This window comes from Saccoglossus kowalevskii, chromosome 6 (assembly GCF_978046115.1).
Source record: "Saccoglossus kowalevskii chromosome 6, keSacKowa6.1, whole genome shotgun sequence".
In the NCBI taxonomy this organism is placed as follows: Eukaryota; Metazoa; Hemichordata; class Enteropneusta; family Harrimaniidae; genus Saccoglossus; species Saccoglossus kowalevskii.
The window spans coordinates 29574338-29593382 of NC_140646.1; the positions used below are offsets into that span (position 1 = coordinate 29574338).

The 19045-nt window shown below is 33.4% G+C and overlaps 2 protein-coding genes across 3 annotated transcripts in view; one reads left to right on the forward strand and one right to left on the reverse strand.

The window, feature by feature from the left end:
- The window catches only part of LOC100374731 (poly [ADP-ribose] polymerase 2-like), a 24481-nt gene extending 18926 nt beyond the window's left edge, over positions 1-5555 (forward strand). The window contains exons 13-16 of the mRNA XM_006818198.3: positions 750-849; positions 1202-1300; positions 1955-2079; positions 4130-5555. Coding sequence (XP_006818261.2) covers positions 750-849; positions 1202-1300; positions 1955-2079; positions 4130-4283 — 478 coding nt within the window. The 3' untranslated portion in view covers positions 4284-5555. The remainder of the gene's footprint in view (positions 1-749; positions 850-1201; positions 1301-1954; positions 2080-4129) is intronic.
- LOC100374878 (mitochondrial ribosome-associated GTPase 2-like) lies at positions 5381-18679 on the reverse strand. Of its 2 annotated transcripts, none has more exons than XM_006818217.3 (7): positions 18251-18679; positions 16623-16770; positions 15401-15516; positions 12232-12300; positions 11744-11893; positions 10855-10993; positions 5381-6469 (listed from the first exon to the last, which is right to left on the reverse strand). In XM_006818217.3, exons 1-7 carry the CDS (start codon positions 18401-18403, stop codon positions 6111-6113), a joined length of 1134 nt encoding a protein of 377 aa, XP_006818280.1. In that variant the 5' UTR covers positions 18404-18679; the 3' UTR covers positions 5381-6110. The 2 variants fall into 2 exon arrangements, with proteins under 2 accessions (XP_006818280.1, XP_085356462.1); XM_085500336.1 differs by lacking the exon at positions 5381-6469 and adding an exon at positions 10672-10752.
- Between the last annotated feature and the right edge of the window lie 366 nt (positions 18680-19045).

Sequence of the window (19045 nt, forward strand, 5' to 3'; positions counted from 1 at the left end):
TTGATTTGTACATTATGGAATCTTAATGAACGTCATTTTGTTTTTCCCGATCAGATTCAAAATGGCCGACTGACAACCATAATGTTTTAATAAATGCAGTTCTGAATCCATATCTCTGACATGCCTTGACCATCCATGTCCAAACTATGTTACAATAGATAAAACTTATTTAACTTGATAACTGATGTGGACTATGTAATGTAATTCCATCCATTTTGGTTATCTGTGAAGGCTTTCAGCAGGCAATGTATTAAAATCATAAGCCGGATTATGCATTCATAAATATTACATCTGTCATTCATTACAAGCAGGCATATTTGTAAACATAGATGTTTTATTACTACTAACTTAGGGAATACAATAACCTTACAAGACCCCTTATCATAGCATTACAATTAAGACTTTTCTTCATCACAACTCCGGGCTCCCATCATGCTCTGCGGCCAACTATGGCTGCCATTACAATGGTAAACCAAGTTAATGAGCAAACTTGGACCGTTGTTACAGGAATACGGCTTGGTATATTTTTAACGCAATATCACAGAATGATTGTCAGAATACAGTTTATTGATATGGATACCATGAAACGGCTGTGTTTTCTTCCCCTTTAAGCCTTGATATGGTAATTGGTTATGTTAAATAAATGATTATTTATGATGTTCCACTATCAATAAATCTTCTCTATGTATTTATCTATTGCGACAATGATAAACACAGCTTCCGCTCATCATTTCTTATTTACTTTGTAGGATGTTGCTTTGGCATGGATCTCGTCTCACTAATTATGTTGGTATTTTAAGTAAAGGATTGCGTATTGCTCCACCAGAAGCACCAGTCACTGGTTATATGGTATGTATGGATACAAATTGGTTTCAGACAAATTGTACTTTCAAAATACTGTAATGTATTGAAAATTCCCTTGGCATGTAACTTAAATTGTGTTGGGTGTATTGAATTTAAATAACATGCTGTTTAAAGTTTATTCCTACTCAAACAAGATTTTGTTATGCAATAATCATAACATATCTATCTTTGAGTACTGCCCCAGCAAATTATGAAAATATATGGGCCTGTTTCATTCTGTGTAAAGTCTTTTCAATGATATTAAGTGTATGTGTATATATACATCTGTAAATAACAACAATGGCTTGTTTTAAATGAGTTTAAATGAGTAAACAAATCTAATATTTGTATTTTTCAGTTTGGGAAAGGAATTTACTTTGCTGATATGTCATCAAAATCTGCCAATTACTGTTTTGCTACAAAATCCAACAATGTAGGATTCTGCCTTCTGTGTGAAGTAAGTGTTTTAAGATGTTATTAAAGCTTACAAGGAGAGTTAAGAATGTAGTAGCTTTTTGTGAACATTTAAGAGATCAAGTTGAAGCTAGTTTATTCACTTAAATGTTCAACTTAATTTATGGATGATATACATATTTTGGTAGGTTATAATCTGTTTGACTTTTTTGTGATTTTTTTGGTTCCTATTCGGACTTTATGGATTGACAGATGACATTCAAACTTCATACAAACTCATTCAAGACATATGTACGTCCATTTGTTTCATGATTTAATTCATAGACTGCCATTATTATGCCTAAAATTCATCAAAGTCAAGCATTTCTGCCACTCTGGAACAAAAACCTTGTGTACCGTATCTCATTGTTTTTCTAATCAAATTCAAAATGGCCGACTGGTGGCAATTTTGTTACAATAAATGCAATTCCAGGGTGTTCTATGACATGCATTGATTAATCATGATCAAACTAAATACAATTATATCATGTCACACATGTATTCATTTGACGATCAGATTTAAGAATGGCGGTCATTTTAAAAATGCATTCCGGAACTGGATTTCAGCCATATATGGATGAATTTCATTGTAGTCACAGTTTCTTCTTTACATTTTAACATTTCAAGATTGATTCATATGTAAAAATTGTTGTTTCAGGTATCACTGGGAAAACCAAATGAATTACTAAGTGCTGATTACAATGCAGCTAAATTACCAGCTGGTACTCACAGTGTACATGGGCTTGGAATGATGGCACCAGATCCAACTAAAAAACACACAATGTAAGAATATACATTATGCTTCCTTGTCATACCTGATACATGGTAATGTACATCTATGATACAATTGGAGAAACCTGCCCCATCATATGGGAGCATACTCTAGATTTATATAGAGTATACATCTAGACTATACTTTATAGATTTGAACCATATTCCATAAATCTACACTATAATCTAGACAATGCTCTAACAATTTAGACTATTCTCTATAAATCTACCTAAAGTTTTAGACTATTCTCTATAAATCTACTAAAGTTTTAGACTATTTTCTATAAATCTACCTAAAGTTTTTGACTATTCTCTATAAATCTACCTAAAGTTTTAGACTATTCTCAATAAATCTACTAAAGTTTTAGACTATTTTCTATAAATCTACATAAAGTTTTAGACTATTTTCTATAAATCTACTAAAGTTTTAGACTATTTTCTATAAATCTACTAAAGTTTTAGACTATTTTCTATAAATCTACTAAAGTTTTTGACTATTCTCTATAAATCTACATAAAGTTTTAGACTATTTTCTATAAATCTACATAAAGTTTTAGACTATTCTCTATAAATCTACCTAAAGTTTTAGACTATTCTCTATAAATCTACCTAAAGTTTTTAGACTATTCTCAATAAATCTACTAAAGTTTTAGACTATTTTCTATAAATCTACCTAAAGTTTTTGACTATTCTCTATAAATCTACCTAAAGTTTTAGACTATTCTCAATAAATCTACTAAAGTTTTAGACTATTTTCTATAAATCTACATAAAGTTTTAGACTATTTTCTATAAATCTACTAAAGTTTTAGACTATTTTCTATAAATCTACTAAAGTTTTTGACTATTCTCTATAAATCTACATAAAGTTTTAGACTATTTTCTATAAATCTACATAAAGTTTTAGACTATTTTCTATAAATCTACATAAAGTTTTAGACTATTCTCTATAAATCTACTAAAGTTTTATACTATTTTCTATAAATCTACCTAAAATTTTAGACTATTCTCAATAAATCTACTAAAGTTTTAGACTATTTTCTATAAATCTACTAAAGTTTTAGACTATCTCTATAAATCTACATAAAGTTTTAGACTATTTTCTATAAATCTACCTAAAGTTTTAGACTATTTTCTATAAATCTACTAAAGTTTTAGACTATTTTCTATAAATCTACCTAAAGTTTTAGACTATTCTCAATAAATCTACTAAAGTTTTAGACTATTTTCTATAAATCTACATAAAGTTTTAGACTATTTTCTATAAATCTACATAAAGTTTTAGACTATTTTCTATAAATCTACATAAAGTTTTAGACTATTCTCAATAAATCTACTAAAGTTTTAGACTATTTTCTATAAATCTACATAAAGTTTTAGACTATTTTCTATAAATCTACATAAAGTTTTAGACTATTCTCAATAAATCTACTAAAGTTTTTGACTATTCTCAATAAATCTACTAAAGTTTTAGACTATTTTCTATAAATCTACATAAAGTTTTAGACTATTTTATATAAATCTACCTAAAGTTTTAGACTATTTTCTATAAATCTACATAAAGTTTTAGACTATTTTCTATAAATCTACTAAAGTTTTAGACTACCTCTATAAATCTACATAAAGTTTTAGACTATTTTCTATAAATCTACATAAAGTTTTAGACTATTTTCTATAAATCTACATAAAGTTTTAGACTATTCTCTATAAATCTACATAAAGTTTTAGACTATTTTCTATAAATCTACATAAAGTTTTAGACTATTCTCAATAAATCTACATAAAGTTTTAGACTATTCTCTAAGTTTTAGACTATGCTCTATGAAGCTAGACTATACTGTATAAATCTAGTCTACCGGTATATTCTACAAATCTACACTACACATAAATCTTTTTCAATTTGTCTAAATATTTGGTCTGGGAAACTTTTTGTGGAGTCTTTCATGGAATGATTTCTTGTTTGTTAACTTCTTCATAAGATAGATGTATGTTAAAATCAAGTGTTTTGAATTCACACCCTGTTTGCTGGTACGAGTGTAACAATTGTGTCTTTTTTTTGACAGGTCTGATGGTACTGTGGTCCCAATAGGTAAAGGAAAGAAGACTGGTGTCGCTAATAAACAAGGATATACACTAAATTACAATGAATTTATTGTCTACAATACTAATCAAGTTAAAATGAGATATTTAGTGAAAGTCAAATTTCATTTTAAATAAATGAAAATGTTCCATACAAATAAATAAATTCCACGAGGCGGGGGACATAAGTTTGTTGCAGTGTTAGTGTTTTGTATGACGATATTGCTGTAATAATAAGAATATACATTTACTGTAAACCATATACCTTTGGTGCTGGATATACAGTACAGTCAAAAAGTAACTTGACATCCAAGCTGGCTGTCAGTTGGATTTGCCTTTTCATAAAAAGTATTATTGCCATCACTAATTACAACTCATTTATTGTTAACAGTAGTATATAACTATATCACTAATATGAGACATATTTATGCAAATTACTTTGCATAACTTAAATATGTGGTAGGCTAAACTATCTTTAAATCACCTTAGAGATAGCTGAATGTTATGTTATGCTCTGCCCATACTGTAGTTATATTCATATGCCCTGTTATGTCACCATTTGAATGTTGAGTGTGTTTTAGTTCTTATGGTTGTAGTTTAATTAGTTCCCGCTCAATGCAGTCTGAAAACGGGGACTTGTGGATTGACCTCTACACGTTCGTCCGGACATATATCTTAGACATGCTAAGATGACTGAATGTCAATCATTTTAATGTTAAAAAATCAACATAATCGAGCATCAGCTTCTGGATTCATATCTCCTCTGTCATGTTTTTGTTCAAATTGTATTACTATAAACAAAACCTTAAATTGATAACTGACTGTGTCATGCATGGCTTCCTCCTAATATGTCACATATTTTGTTACAAATTGTATAGTTTGTATTCAAGAACCATACTGCCCTGTGATGACATTGTCCTTTTGTCAATGTACGTACTTTCTGTATTAGAAGTACATCTCTAATACAGGCATAATTTAATAATATAATATAATATCCACTTCTGTAAATTTTCAACCTGCTGTATATTCAGTAGTTTAAGTGTTCAGTGAAATGATTTGTCTCCAACACACTCGTCTGTCACTGTTCTTTTATCAAACATTTATCTACGTTTAACAGCTATTATAAGACTGAGTTCTGTTTTTAGAGGTATTGCTGGAAACCAACAATTATTTTCAGATTTCATTTTGTCATGATAAAATAACAAATCCTAATTTGAAACTATTTACACTGAATATCATGTAAAAAAAAACTACATTTATTGAAGAACATGAATTATATTCTCAAATCATTGTAACATTTGCAATACCTAGTCAGATAAAAATGGCAACATACAAAGGTTCAAGTAATAGACAACTGTATGTACATGTGAAGATACTTGCATTTTGTATTAAAGTATTTTTGATAGTCAAGATGCGTTTGTTTATATTATACAGTACCATTGTTTAATTGCTGCATATACACTATACATGTTCGAAAAGTGTTTATCTGATAAACTGTTTATTATTATGACAGAACATTGTTTCGTATTCTGCTAGTACCATAGCAGTTTGTTTTCACTTCTATGGCCATATAATTGGTAAACAAAATAAACCATCACATTTGCAAACAAGATTATTAAAACCTGAATTACTATGTACTTGAGTACCCAAATTTGGGGACACCAGTTGAAATCTCTATTATATTGTGCCCAGTTCCACCTCTTATGATCTACCACAGTACCACTTAATGCTAGTACCTGTAATGCTCCCAGTTGTACTATGCCTATTTCCAGCCTCTACAATTCACTGCACTACAACAATGCTGCCAGTTTTGGGACAAAAATCAGCAAAATGAAAAATCATGATCTCAAAAGTGCGACTTTAAGGGGGCGGTGGTTGTCTCGCAGTGTCCCATATTGAACAGGATGCATAGCAGCGACCATCGCCCTCTAATATTTGATTGAATGGCCGTCCCCATTTGTCATCTCACTCAACATGTTCATCATATAGTTTTCTGAGATGCACTTTAAGTTTTTCGATATTTGTTAGACATTTAGCTGATATTGGTATGATTGGGAGCATCACATGATTTTCCAGATGTTCTAAATTCTGATGAGATTCGGGTAGATCAATCTTGTTGCCTAATATTGCATGTGGTCTTTCTGATAGGCCCTTCTGGTATTGTTCAAGTTCAAACTTCAAGTCAGTAAGTTGAGTCCAAGGTTCATTGGCAGATAAGTCTATTACATATAATAAACACTGGCAGCGTTCTATGTGTCTGAGAAAAGAGTGACCAAGTCCTCTGTTCAAATGAGCTCCACGTATAAGCCCAGGAATATCTGCAACTAGAATGATAAAAAAAATAGTAAAGCATTATCATGATAACACATTCTACCCCTGTCATTCATGAAAAAAAAAACTTGAAACTAGTCAGAACTTGAAAAAAATGAAAGTCAACATGTGGGATAATTTGCTGTCAATACATTCAGAGATGTGGCTAATGGAGCAGCACCATTTAAAATGAAATGATTGCCGGTTGGCCATTGTGAATTCCATATGAAAAACAAAATAACATCAAAATCCCATTATTTTCAATTTATACTAATTAATCCCTTTCGGACGAAGTCCGAAAACGGGGACTTATAATTTGGTCTCCGTGCGTCCGTCCGGAGTCGTATCTCAGAATCCCTTGGACCGATTCCGTTGCATGTGCCTAGTACTTTATGTGGGACATATGCACATGCAGTGGTTTAACGATTCGATTCAAAATGGCTGACTGGCAGCCATCTTGTTTTTTGAAAATGTTGTATTTTGGACATGCTTTGTCAGTTTTCATTCAAACTTGGTACATAGATTATACATGTTAGGATACATGTCCACGATGATTTATTTCACAATTGGATCAAAGATGGCCGACTGGCAGCCATCTTGTTTTTTGAAAATGTCGTATTTTGGACATGCTTTGTCAGTTTTCATTCAAATTTAGTACATAGATCATACATGTTAGGATACATGTCCCCGACCGTCCGTGAGTTCCTGAGTCTGTCTTCCGACCGTTCGTGTGTCCGTCTGTCCGTGCGTCAGTCTATCCAACGTCATATTTCAGAATCCTGTGGATAGATTCCGTTCATTCTTTGCATGTGCCTAGTACCTTATGTGGGACATATGCACATGCAGTGGTTTAGCGATTCGATTCAAAATGGCCGACTGGCAGCCATCTTGTTTTTTGAAAATGTTGTATTTTGGACATGCTTTGTCAGTTGTCATTCAAACTTGGTACATAGATTATACATGTTAGGATACATGTCCATGACGATTTATTTCGCAATTGGATCAAAGATGGTCGACTGGCAGGCATCTTGTTTTTGTTTTTTTATGCGGTATCTTGGACGTGCTCTGTCAGTTTTCATTCAAATTTGGCACATACATGTACTTTATACATGTTAGGATGCATGTCCATGACAATTTGTTTTAAAATCTGGTCAAGGATGGCCGATTGACAGCCATCTGACTTTTTGGCCTTACTACTATATTTCCACAATTTATGTACCATTTTCATTCATATTTGACACATACATCATACATATCAGTGTGTTTCATAATCAGATCAAAGATGGCTGAATAACGGCTGTTTTTATTTTGGCCATATTACTATGACACGAAACACGTGTTTTGATGTAAATAAACAATCTGTTGTATACGCCACTTGGAACTCAAGTTTCAAGGACACGCTTGCGACAACCCCTCCGCTTTAATATGACGAGCACAAAGAGAACTTAACGGGGACTGTGTCATTTTCAATGACTTGTTTTGAATTAAATATGTCCATGCACAACCAAGATGTGGTTCAGGAATGGCTTGATTTTGATGCATTTTTAGCACTAAAAATTGATGTCATTTGGCCATTTTGAATTGAATTACGAAACGAATATATATGCAGATGTACGACATAATTTATTAAGCTTGAACATAATTAGCCTGAGATATAGGTGTGGCAAAAGCCAGACACACTTATAGCACACTGTACCGGTAATTAAAATTTGTATCAAAATGTGGGTAGATCCATGTGTATTGTGCTCTATTTTGCAAGGGTTGGCATATTTATTTAATATGATACATTTGGAGTGAGCAGTCGGCTGAATCAACTCTTTTTATATTGCCTTGCTATTGCATTGCAGTCTATAGGATGGAATTGGCAGTGGAATGTCAGATGGAAAAATACACCCCATCACTGGCTCTGTTTGACAAGGCCAGAGTGCTAAGCACAATGCTGAACTCTACTGAGTTCAGTTGGTATATACTAATAGTGGTGGAAAATAATAAATGTTTTGTTTTTCACTGTGAAAGATGCATGTGCACCACACCTACATATGTGGGATCCTGAGCAAGTCAGTCTTCACAATATGTCATATTAATACATTGGTCATTTATTTGGCTGAGTTGGTCATGCCATGGAACTATAAACCCCAGGAAGAACAACGAAACTAAGAGGATTAAAAAAACCTTTGTCTTAGTTTATCTTACAGTGCTTTCGCTTTTGTTTCCACGACATTAGTCATACTCCATGTTAGTTGCCGCCGATACGCCCGTTTCAACCGCTTTGCTGGAAACGGAAAACTTGAAAAAAAATGTTCATATCTGCGCAGTAAAATATTTCGTTCACTACGCATGCGCAAACAAGTCGGTCTGCAGGGTGACCTTCAGTGTACCGGAAATCATGCAACGGGTCGGAGTTTTAGCGAGTTTTCATAATTTTTAATGTCGTTTTTAGATTACTTCTTGTTTTTTTCAACCCTCGAAAAAATAAGGTTGCGAAAGTTTGCGAAACATGGGGTTTGGTGAGCTGTTTGTTGTTGAGATATCCCGACTAATTCCGTGTTTCCCTTCGATCGCCAGAAGTGGCAATGTGTTTTTTTTTCCCGTTGAATGTCGATCATTTATCAGTGTTTTTGTCTTGGCGCCATTGTTTTTTTATGCTATAACCGGAACAACTCGGTCACGTGATCTCCCGGAGTCGTCCGATTGACTCCGAAAATGACCGATAGTCGGAGATAAACGTTCATTTGCGTAAATCGGCTTATTTTTTAATGCGACAAAATAAACAGTCAAAATAAACATTCGACATCGCGGCAACTATCATAGTTCAAAGGAAACAAAGTGGTTGTTCTTCCTGGGGTTTATAGTTCCATGGTCATGCCTAGCAAATTCGTAACATGTGGACAATGGTTTAGTGTGTTTGCCTCACACCAGGGAGGTTTCTAGGTTCCTAGAGCTTACTGTTCACTCAGCTGTATAAATCTGAGTACAGACTGCCCTGCCTTCCAAACATGTGAACTTAGAAATGGGAGACAGGTTTGCACTTTCAAGTAATCAGGAGAGAAAACAGTGACCTCACATCTTGAATTTTCAAGGTGAATGTTCCGGCGAAGCACTCCACTCTATATCACCTTGAAGTATTTCATTAGGACTATGTGTATGTGACAATGCCCTCACAGTTTAGAATCAGTTTAACAACAGTCAATCATATAACTTCTTTCTTCAACGCGCTTGGCCAAGCTATCAAAATCTTCGAGGCGGAGCTAAGTCACTAAACGCTCCACGTTCATTTAAGACGCGCACCACAATACCATGTATTTCTATGGACTCTGCGCGAGCTGCTGTGCACTGGTCAAAAAATCGAGAAAACAGCACAAACTTAACTTTGAAGAAATCCAACCAAATTTAAATAGTTTGCATATGTAGGGGGTGACAACAACCATCCCATAATACCGTTTTCTGAGAATTTATTGGTCTTTGTTTCACCATGATGGTTGCCAGGCGGTGAAAATGCCTGACCCGAGAATAAATGTCGCTGAGCACAGCTAAAGCTGTGTTGGCTTGGATGTCGAGGCGATACAGCGACAATATCCATACATCATGCAACTCACTGATATTCAGACCAAAGCTATTCAAGCTTTACTTAATAATAGTGGTAATAGTGTTGTCACTACTGTTGACGATTATAGAAGAGGTAGGTGTTATACCCCAAAGCTCGTGATATCACTGCAACACATATCGGCAGTAATGAAAATATAAGAAATGCAGAGCTCCGAGCGTTTTCTGGCAGTCTTTGTAACAAAGCTTTCTATTGGTTGGTAAACTTTCTATCGCGCAACTACGTGACATACACGATTATGAATGGTATTACCGCACAGTGTTGTAGAGGGAGGAATGTCCGAACGGAACAACACCGTGCAGGCGGACGATGGTGACCTCAATGCCCAGAAATGTTTTAAAAAATGATACGTCTTTAATAGTTATTAGGCCAGACTTTTATTATCCCTTGTTTCGCGAACCCGCCGAATGAACAGGAGCCGGAAATGAAATAAAAATAAAATTTTATTTCAGCGTAATTTCTCGCGCCCGCCGATTGTAAGTGCAAAAAATTGCTAAAACAAATTATTTTTATCTTCATTTTTTTCCACCCGCTGCATAACAAACCCAAGTTGCATTTTCGTGGGAGTATCATGATTAAAGTACCGAAGTCTTGCGCAGATGAGAAACAAGGTTATACATGGAATAAAATTTTATTTCATTTCTTCTCTCTGACCAATGATCTCACTTTCAATTCTTTGAGAATCACACAAATCTAATGGAAAAAAAGAATTTATTTTATTTTATTTTTGTCCTCCTTAAAAAAAATGCCTTATAAAAACTCGAGAAACCAGGAATGAAAAAAGTCTGGCCTTACCTGCAATCTGTTCTAGATCGTCATACTCTACTATACCAACATGTGGATTTAATGTGGTAAATGGGTAAGCAGCTACTGCTGGTCTGGCATGCGACAGAGCTCTCAGTAAAGAAGATTTACCAGCATTAGGAAATCCTATCTGTTGAAATAAAAATAACAAACAGAATATTAGATATACAATATACTTATGCTGTACATATCATTTCACTGAATTCTAAATTCAGAATTTCACTATCATAACAACAGTTTTAATACTCTGTCACTAAAACACTGGAATGTACCGGTAATCTAGTGAATAATAGAAAACAAATGATACGGGTCGAACTACCATGCGGGCACGCACGAGACTGTCCGGACACTTGCGGGAACGAATGGGGGGAAATAAATGACAATACAGTACAAGGTTTGACTAGACTTGGAATAAGAACAAACACTACATTTATGAAAAAGAAAAAACAAACTGAAATAGGAATATAAAAAGATAAATGAATATATACCGGTAATAGAAACTTTGTTAATAGTACTAAACAGCAATAACAAAAAAATTAAAAAGTCAGTTTAAACAAAAATACAATACAACTTTTGCCAAAACAAAATTGCTGTTAATTTTCTTTTTTTATATCTTTTTGACATGTAAAAGTATTTTGCGGTAATATATTTTTTTTTCAATATTATATGAATAAAAAAAAAATGCATCGAAAATGGGTGTTATTAAGCCAAGAAACAAATTAAATACAAAAACAACAAAACATACTCCGTATCCCAGTGAAAAAATAATGCATCTCGCATTATATACTTTACTGTTACAAGACAGATGGGTTGGTACGAATGCATGGTTGATCTAATCCCCCTTCTCAATAGATACTGGAAGTCTGAATATCTTACTTACCAGCCCAGCATGGGCAATCATTCTCAACTCCAATTCTAAAGTTCTTTTCATACCAGTAGATCCTCGTGATGCTACCATTGGTGATTTATTCTCATTTGACACAAAGAAAGAATTTCCTTTACCACCCATGCCTCCCCTGGCAGCTATAAACTGAGAGATGAATGATTCAGATAGATAAAATAATGAAGAATTGCATAAACAGATATGTTTATATCAATCAATCATATGCTATCATCAAATGTAACACATTGGTGAAATTTTTTTTTCTGACTTTACAGCATTTTGATTGTGTAAAAATGAAAAACAGGCTTGACTTCATCATTTTATGAACTCTCAGAAACAGTAATACAAGGCCTTATTTAATATAAAAAAATAGTGTGTCAGATTTATATATCAATTATAAAAATAGTACACGTAGATTCAAAATATGTTTATGTTATAGCAGTACAATTAAAATATATTGAATATTAAAAGTAACTACTAAGTACCTGTTCACCTTCCTTTTCTAAATCAGTTAATAATTCTCCATCTTCCCTTATCACCGTGCCAACAGGAACCTGCATTAGAAAGAGACTAGTAATTCAGGTAAAATATGATCAAGATTGTCTCAAGAGTATGTCTGACCAATCCAGCCACATGTTTATGATTTCAAACTTGCACACAGTGATTTATTTTATGATCTAGCAGTTAAAGAAAAGACTGGAAGATTTCAGATACCCATGTTGTAATGATTAAAATGCTGGGGCATTTTTTACTTGAATGTGAATGTTTAAAACTTCAGAGGGACTCTATGAAGGAGGCAGTTACCCTATATACAACAAAGATTGAATTTGAACTGGGAAAAGAAATATTTCGGGTTTTTTTGAGTGAAAGCACAAATGATAACTGCGTAAAACAAAATTGATGAAACTGTCAAAAACTCATTTAAGTTAAGGAAATCAGCAAGAGATTAGAATTTTATTTTATGTTATGAATTGTTTTTCAATTTGCAGCTCCTTGTTTTAGTGAGTACCGAACCTGTTAAAAAATAAATAAACAAACAATGAAAAATAAAATAAAACAAGCAGCCTGTCGGCTGAGATAGCTCCGCTGTTAGCAATGCACATGGCAATTAAAGAACAGAAGATATCATTAGAAAATGAACAAATCTGAGAGAGGTCCACATGTAGTACCTATATGTATAATATATCAAAGCAATTGGACTTGCGGTTTTCAACAAGTCGTCGAAAATATCACTTTTTACCAAAAATTACAAAAATATTCATCAAAATTAGAGAATTGAAGATATCATTATGAAATGAACAAATCTGAGAGAGGTCCACATGTAGTACCTATATATGTAATATCAAAGCAATTGGACTTGCGGTTTTCAACAAGAAGTCGAAAATATCACTTTTTACCAAAAATTACAAAAATATTCACCGAAATTAGAGAATTAAAGATATCATTACAAAATGAACAAATCTGAGAGAGGTCCACATGTAGTACCTATATATGTAATATCAAAGCAATTGGACTTGCGGTTTTCAACAAGAAGTCGAAAATATCACTTTTTACTAAAAATGACAAAAATATTCACCAAAATTAGAGAATTGAAGATATCATCATGAAATGAACAAATCTGAGAGAGGTCTACCCAAGGTACATATACACCAAGTATCAAAGCATTCAGGCTTGTAGTTTTCAAGAAGAAGTCGAAAAAGTAAAACATTGACACGGACAACGGACGATGACGACGGACGACGACGACGACGGACAATCACTCATATGATAAGCTCCGCTCGACAAAGTCGACAGCGGAGCTAAAAATTAATTAATTGATTTCTAGCAAGCACCTTGCCTGAGGAGTAACTCATAAAATGGTTCTTCACAAACTTAAGTTTGTACTGGGTAATAATAATTTTCTTAAAGTTTTCTGAGGCAAATTGATGAATTCTGAACTGCATACTATGGCAAGCTTTATTTGAATGGCGATACCTAGGGTTATCTTAATACTCCCAGTATAAAGTCATAAGCAGTATGTGGTGTATCAATAAACACTGGGGACTCCTGTATGGCAACTTACAACTTTGTTTAACTTTGTCACACCAAGTGTCTACTTTGGGGAAGGGTGTCTACTTTTTTCACACATGAATCATTTGATTTCATTCAAATATCACTGTTTTGTTCCAAGGATTGATTAAAATGAAATGATTGAATGCTAAACTAGGTTTCAATTCTTTATTGCTTCATGGTAGATTGTGATTGTCTATGAAAATAAAGTTTTTTAACAAGCACCACCACCCCCCTAGGCCGAAGTAACTGTCTGAACCCTAATTAGGTAACAATACCTTCTCACTATAAATCAAGAAGCAGAGAAAAAAAGTACAACTTCAAAGTCAAAGCTGAATTCAAATTTTGCCCTATTGGGCATGTTATTGCATATATGCAATGCATTATAAGTGATAGAACTTCCCAAACTTAAATGTCAATTTTTTGAAATCATTCAACAACATTAGTTTTCAGATAACAAATTTTGAAATATGAATTATTACCATTATCAATGACTTTTTAGATTTTTGTTTTTTGTTTTCCTTTAATTAGGCAATAATAATGAAAACATGAATGAGATGTGTAATCTAAAATTCAGTCCGAACCTCTTTTAGATATAGCATTGTGGTGCTTTTATAGGGACTGTCAATGTCTTTGTTTTAACCAGTCACCCTATATAATTAATGATTAGTCAAATTTCAATCACAGTCAGAGATGGTGTCACATGGTGATGTTTTTTAATTAATTCAAAATTTGACTCAATTGAGTCTATCTGATTATAAAGCTTTCATTGCTCAATAATTATGGTAGACACCTTGTCCGAAATATCACTCGTATCTTTTTCCAGGTTTTGAAAACATTCAATTAAAATTTGTTTTTGATGGCTGTCAAAATAACAACCTCGGTCACACCCTCTTTACTGCCATGTGCGAGTGTTTTGGCGCATACCCCTCAACTTTTGAATTGCATCTTGACTTTTTGTTCACATATGTGTGTATCCTGAGCTTCAGTATACATGGAAGATGCATCCCAGAGTTACACTTGACAATCAGAGCAGGTATAAACTATGTAAGTAACATCTACTGAGAAACCAAGTTCAACACTGGCAATTGTAATTACATGGGCCAATATAGCTTTACGAATCCTATTTTAAAATGTTTAGCCATATTATATCTCACACATGCCAACAATCTTTTTTATTTTTAATGCCAATAATTGTAGAATTTGATTGATGGCTGAAAGTTATGCAGCCATCTTTGCTTGGTACAAAAAGAAAAATGCAATTAAGGCTCTGAAATGTGTTTTTATAAAAATAATCAAACAGGGGTTAAAATTAATAAAAATGTATAATGAATAAATTCAATTTCAGTAAAATACTTTATTTTCACTTGGAATACATTTTAGCTGAAGGAATGTTTCAGTGAAAATAAAATCCAGCGAATATACCTTTTTTTCTATATTTAACATTCAACTCATCAATCAAAAATCAGTGAAAAATAAATTGCATACAAAACACTAAAAATCTTTTCAGCGAAAATAAAGTATTTTACAGTACCCAATGTAGCAACCCTTTATAATGATATCTGAGATGCTGAGAATTATTCATATACAATGAATGGTTTTCACCTTTATAATTGTGTGCTTGGCATTTCTACCATCACATTTCTGTTTTCCTCCTTTGACACCATCTTCTCCTCTATATTGATGGTGCACAGCTTCTAAAGATATCACTTTTTTCACAGCTAGAATATTGAATTGTTATCACACTGTTATCAACAACATTATGAACAATGTGACTAATATTCTATATGGCAACATAGTGTATGTAGGATTGACTATTGATTATAACCAGTAAGATCATTGGCCAGCTATTGTAGCAAGTCTGACATGATTGGTCAAAAGATGTATTTGTGAGATATGATTGGCCAGCAGTTGTAGCCAGTGAGATGTGATTGAGTAAGGACTGTAGCCTGTGAGATCTGATTGGTAAACACTGATAGCCTGTGAGACTTGTCTGGCCAGGAGTTGTAGCAAGTAATATCTGATTGGTTGCAAACTATAGCTTATGAGATCTGTTTGGTCAGAACATGTAGCCTGTGAGACCTGTTTGGCCAGGAATTGTAGCCAGTAAGATCTGTTCGGTTAAGAACTGTGCCCTGTGAAATCTGTTCAGCTAGGAAATGTATCCTGTCAGATCTGATGGTTAATATCGGTAACTGTAGCCTGTGAGATCTGTTGGGCCAGGAATTGTAGCCCATGAGATTGTGTATACAGATTTATTCCTCAAAAAAATGTTATTATTTCATATTACCATTTATGTGAAACAAAACATACGTCTTGTCTACATTAGAGATTCAGCTGTAGTACACTGAAAATGGCAACCCCAAGCAATTGAGAAAAAACACAAACATTCACAGCAACTTGCACAATGCATCATGGAATATAATAATTTTAAATGCCAGTTCATCAAATTGGTGTTTTATTTATACTTTCATTATTTCTAAAGTTTATGATCATTTTCTTGATAGGGTCAAAATATCTTGCAAGTGCCATATCGTTTCAGGATGTTTTGCTAGTGTCATTGCTTATTAACAATATGTACATTACATGCTTATTTCTGTATTCAAACCCAGCATTCACCACATTCTGTCATGTTAATAAAATGTACATTACATGCTTATTTCTGTATTCAAACCCAGCATTCAGCACATTCTGTCATGCTAATGGCTAGAAATATGTTTGACTGACATGCATACGAGATGGGATCTTCACTATACATAGATTTGGAAGGTTGCATACCGCTATAAATTCTAGAAGTTCCTATCTCATTTTTCAATCAAATACTGACCGATGAATATAATATGGCCTCCATTGCCACCATTGCCACCATCAGGACTACCAAAGTCAGATCGGTTGGAGTGTACCATTGAAATACAGCCATCACCTCCTTTGCCACCAGACACACTTACATGTCGCCAGTCAATAAAATGCCTGCTCTGAAATTAAATTATACTCTTCTATAATAAACATATTTTAAGATACTTGAATACCAGTGAAAATTGTGTAGTATTTGTACATGTGCATATATTTACATATTTGTCTTTATTGTTGCTTAGGTCCACAAGCCACCCAAAATATTAGCACACAAAAATATGAGTATGAACACAAATTGCTTTTGGAATTCAACCAAAAATAAAAATATCAAACTGGTTATTAATAGGCAATCAGACTCTTTGAATTATTGCTTCGGACATCACTGCAAAACCTGCTAGGTATAAATTGCCATCATAAGAGCTAAATAATAAAGGTGTTATCTCAGAATCTATCAAGTCACATCCATTGGGGGGGTCACTGTTTTGCCCAGAGTCACAGATATTTTATCTGTTGCAACCACACTGTTAATGACAAGATAATAACTAGGAGTAAAACATTATTTATTTGACAAGAAATCAGTAACTAGTACAGAAGCTGATAATCTCAAAACAAATATTTCAATTGCTCGAACTGTTAATAAGAATTAAGTTATAAAAGAAAAAAGCGACACAAGACTTTCCTAGTCACAAAGAAATCCATTACCGGTATATACATTTTCAATAAAGAAGGAGAAATAATATAAACTGCTGTTATACTCATTGTAGGTAAGCTCATTATGGGAGATTATTCTGTCAACTAGATAACTAATGCATATTATATTACACCATTAATGTGATTGGACAATACCTTCTTCTAATTTATGCAAGCAAGTTACTAAATTACTATCAAGCATCTCATCTCATCGATTTCAACAAAAAATAAAGCAAAAACTATGATATGGAACAGCGGTTTCAGCTAATCAGTACATATTTACCTTTCTGCTAATTGGATGACAATGCTATTCTGTCTAACCTCCCTCAGTAGAGTTTAAAGTTCATTGAAAAACTGCAGAAATCGGCCTTAAAAGCCAAAATCTGCGGATAACTGTTTTTATTTTAAGCAAGAAAATACATCTTTGTTGAATAATTTATAGTTTTTGCTTTTGATTTTCCAGAACCAGCAAGAGATGCTGGTTTCCAAACATCTTCTTAAACTTGTACACTCTATGCCATTGGAAGAGCCCCCTCTATGTTAAAAAAAAACATTTAGCCAAACTTGTTATTGAATCTCTCTCACAGTAATGTGAATTGGCAAATGGATGGTGGGAGCTCTACTTGGTCTTGGCTGACTGTAAAAAAATGATGTTTATTCATAAATCAGCCCAAAAATGTAGACAGAAAATTAGTATCCGAAATATAATGAAAAATGAATGTCAAAATAGTCATATTGACCTATTTGACATTCGAATGTTCAATAAGGAATATGTAACCATGAAGAAACTATCTTCACACCGGTCTTATTTGCATTAGTATTTCTAATAATACACGTCTGTGATCATTTTGCAATACATTAATTAGTATAAAATATAATGTCAATATGACACACCCAACATTAAACACATACCAGTTGTTTTTCACTTAGCATTGGTCTCTTTTTCTTCTTCTTCTGCGATTTGGTTGCGTAGTAACATACTCGATACCTGAAGATACCAGAATAGAGGCCAAATGTTGAACTAGAAAATAACAGTTTAAGGTCGCAAATTATTGCACTATTCATCTTATTTAAATAACCATTTTGAATCACTCCTCGAATATCTACAACAACCGTTCACAGCAAAACTCGACGACAAACATTTTTAAACACATGTGCAGGGTCAAAGGGTAACTTCTGTATCAACCAATGGCACTGAAGGACAAGGCAGGGACCAATCTCCTGGGCAGAGTTCTATTTCTACGAATATATACTTTCGTTGATCTAACCGCAAGGAACTCTGGGAAGGAGAATGGGAAGGGGCATGAGACACTCTCCATTCTAGAGTTCTTAGCGCAGACAGGCTAATGATTTGAAGAAGCGCCATCGTGCGTGGAGAGTGGGGCATGAGATAGAAGCTTACAACCCAACGTAGCTGGCGCTCGCTACCACGTTTGGTTTCGTTTCAATAAACTGGTTGCTATTAATTTAGTTTTACATACTAACAAGCATCGAAATAAAGACCAATAATATTAGATTGTTGGAATAAAGACATTTATTTTTGTTTACTAAATATGGGCGAAATGCAAAATATATTATGTATAAATTATTAAAACACAATTCCTAAAAGAAAAAATGTTTGCAAGAAAATTTACATGCTATGGTCAACTATATATTAAAGCGAAATGCAAAATATATTATGTATAAATTATTAAAACACAATTCCTA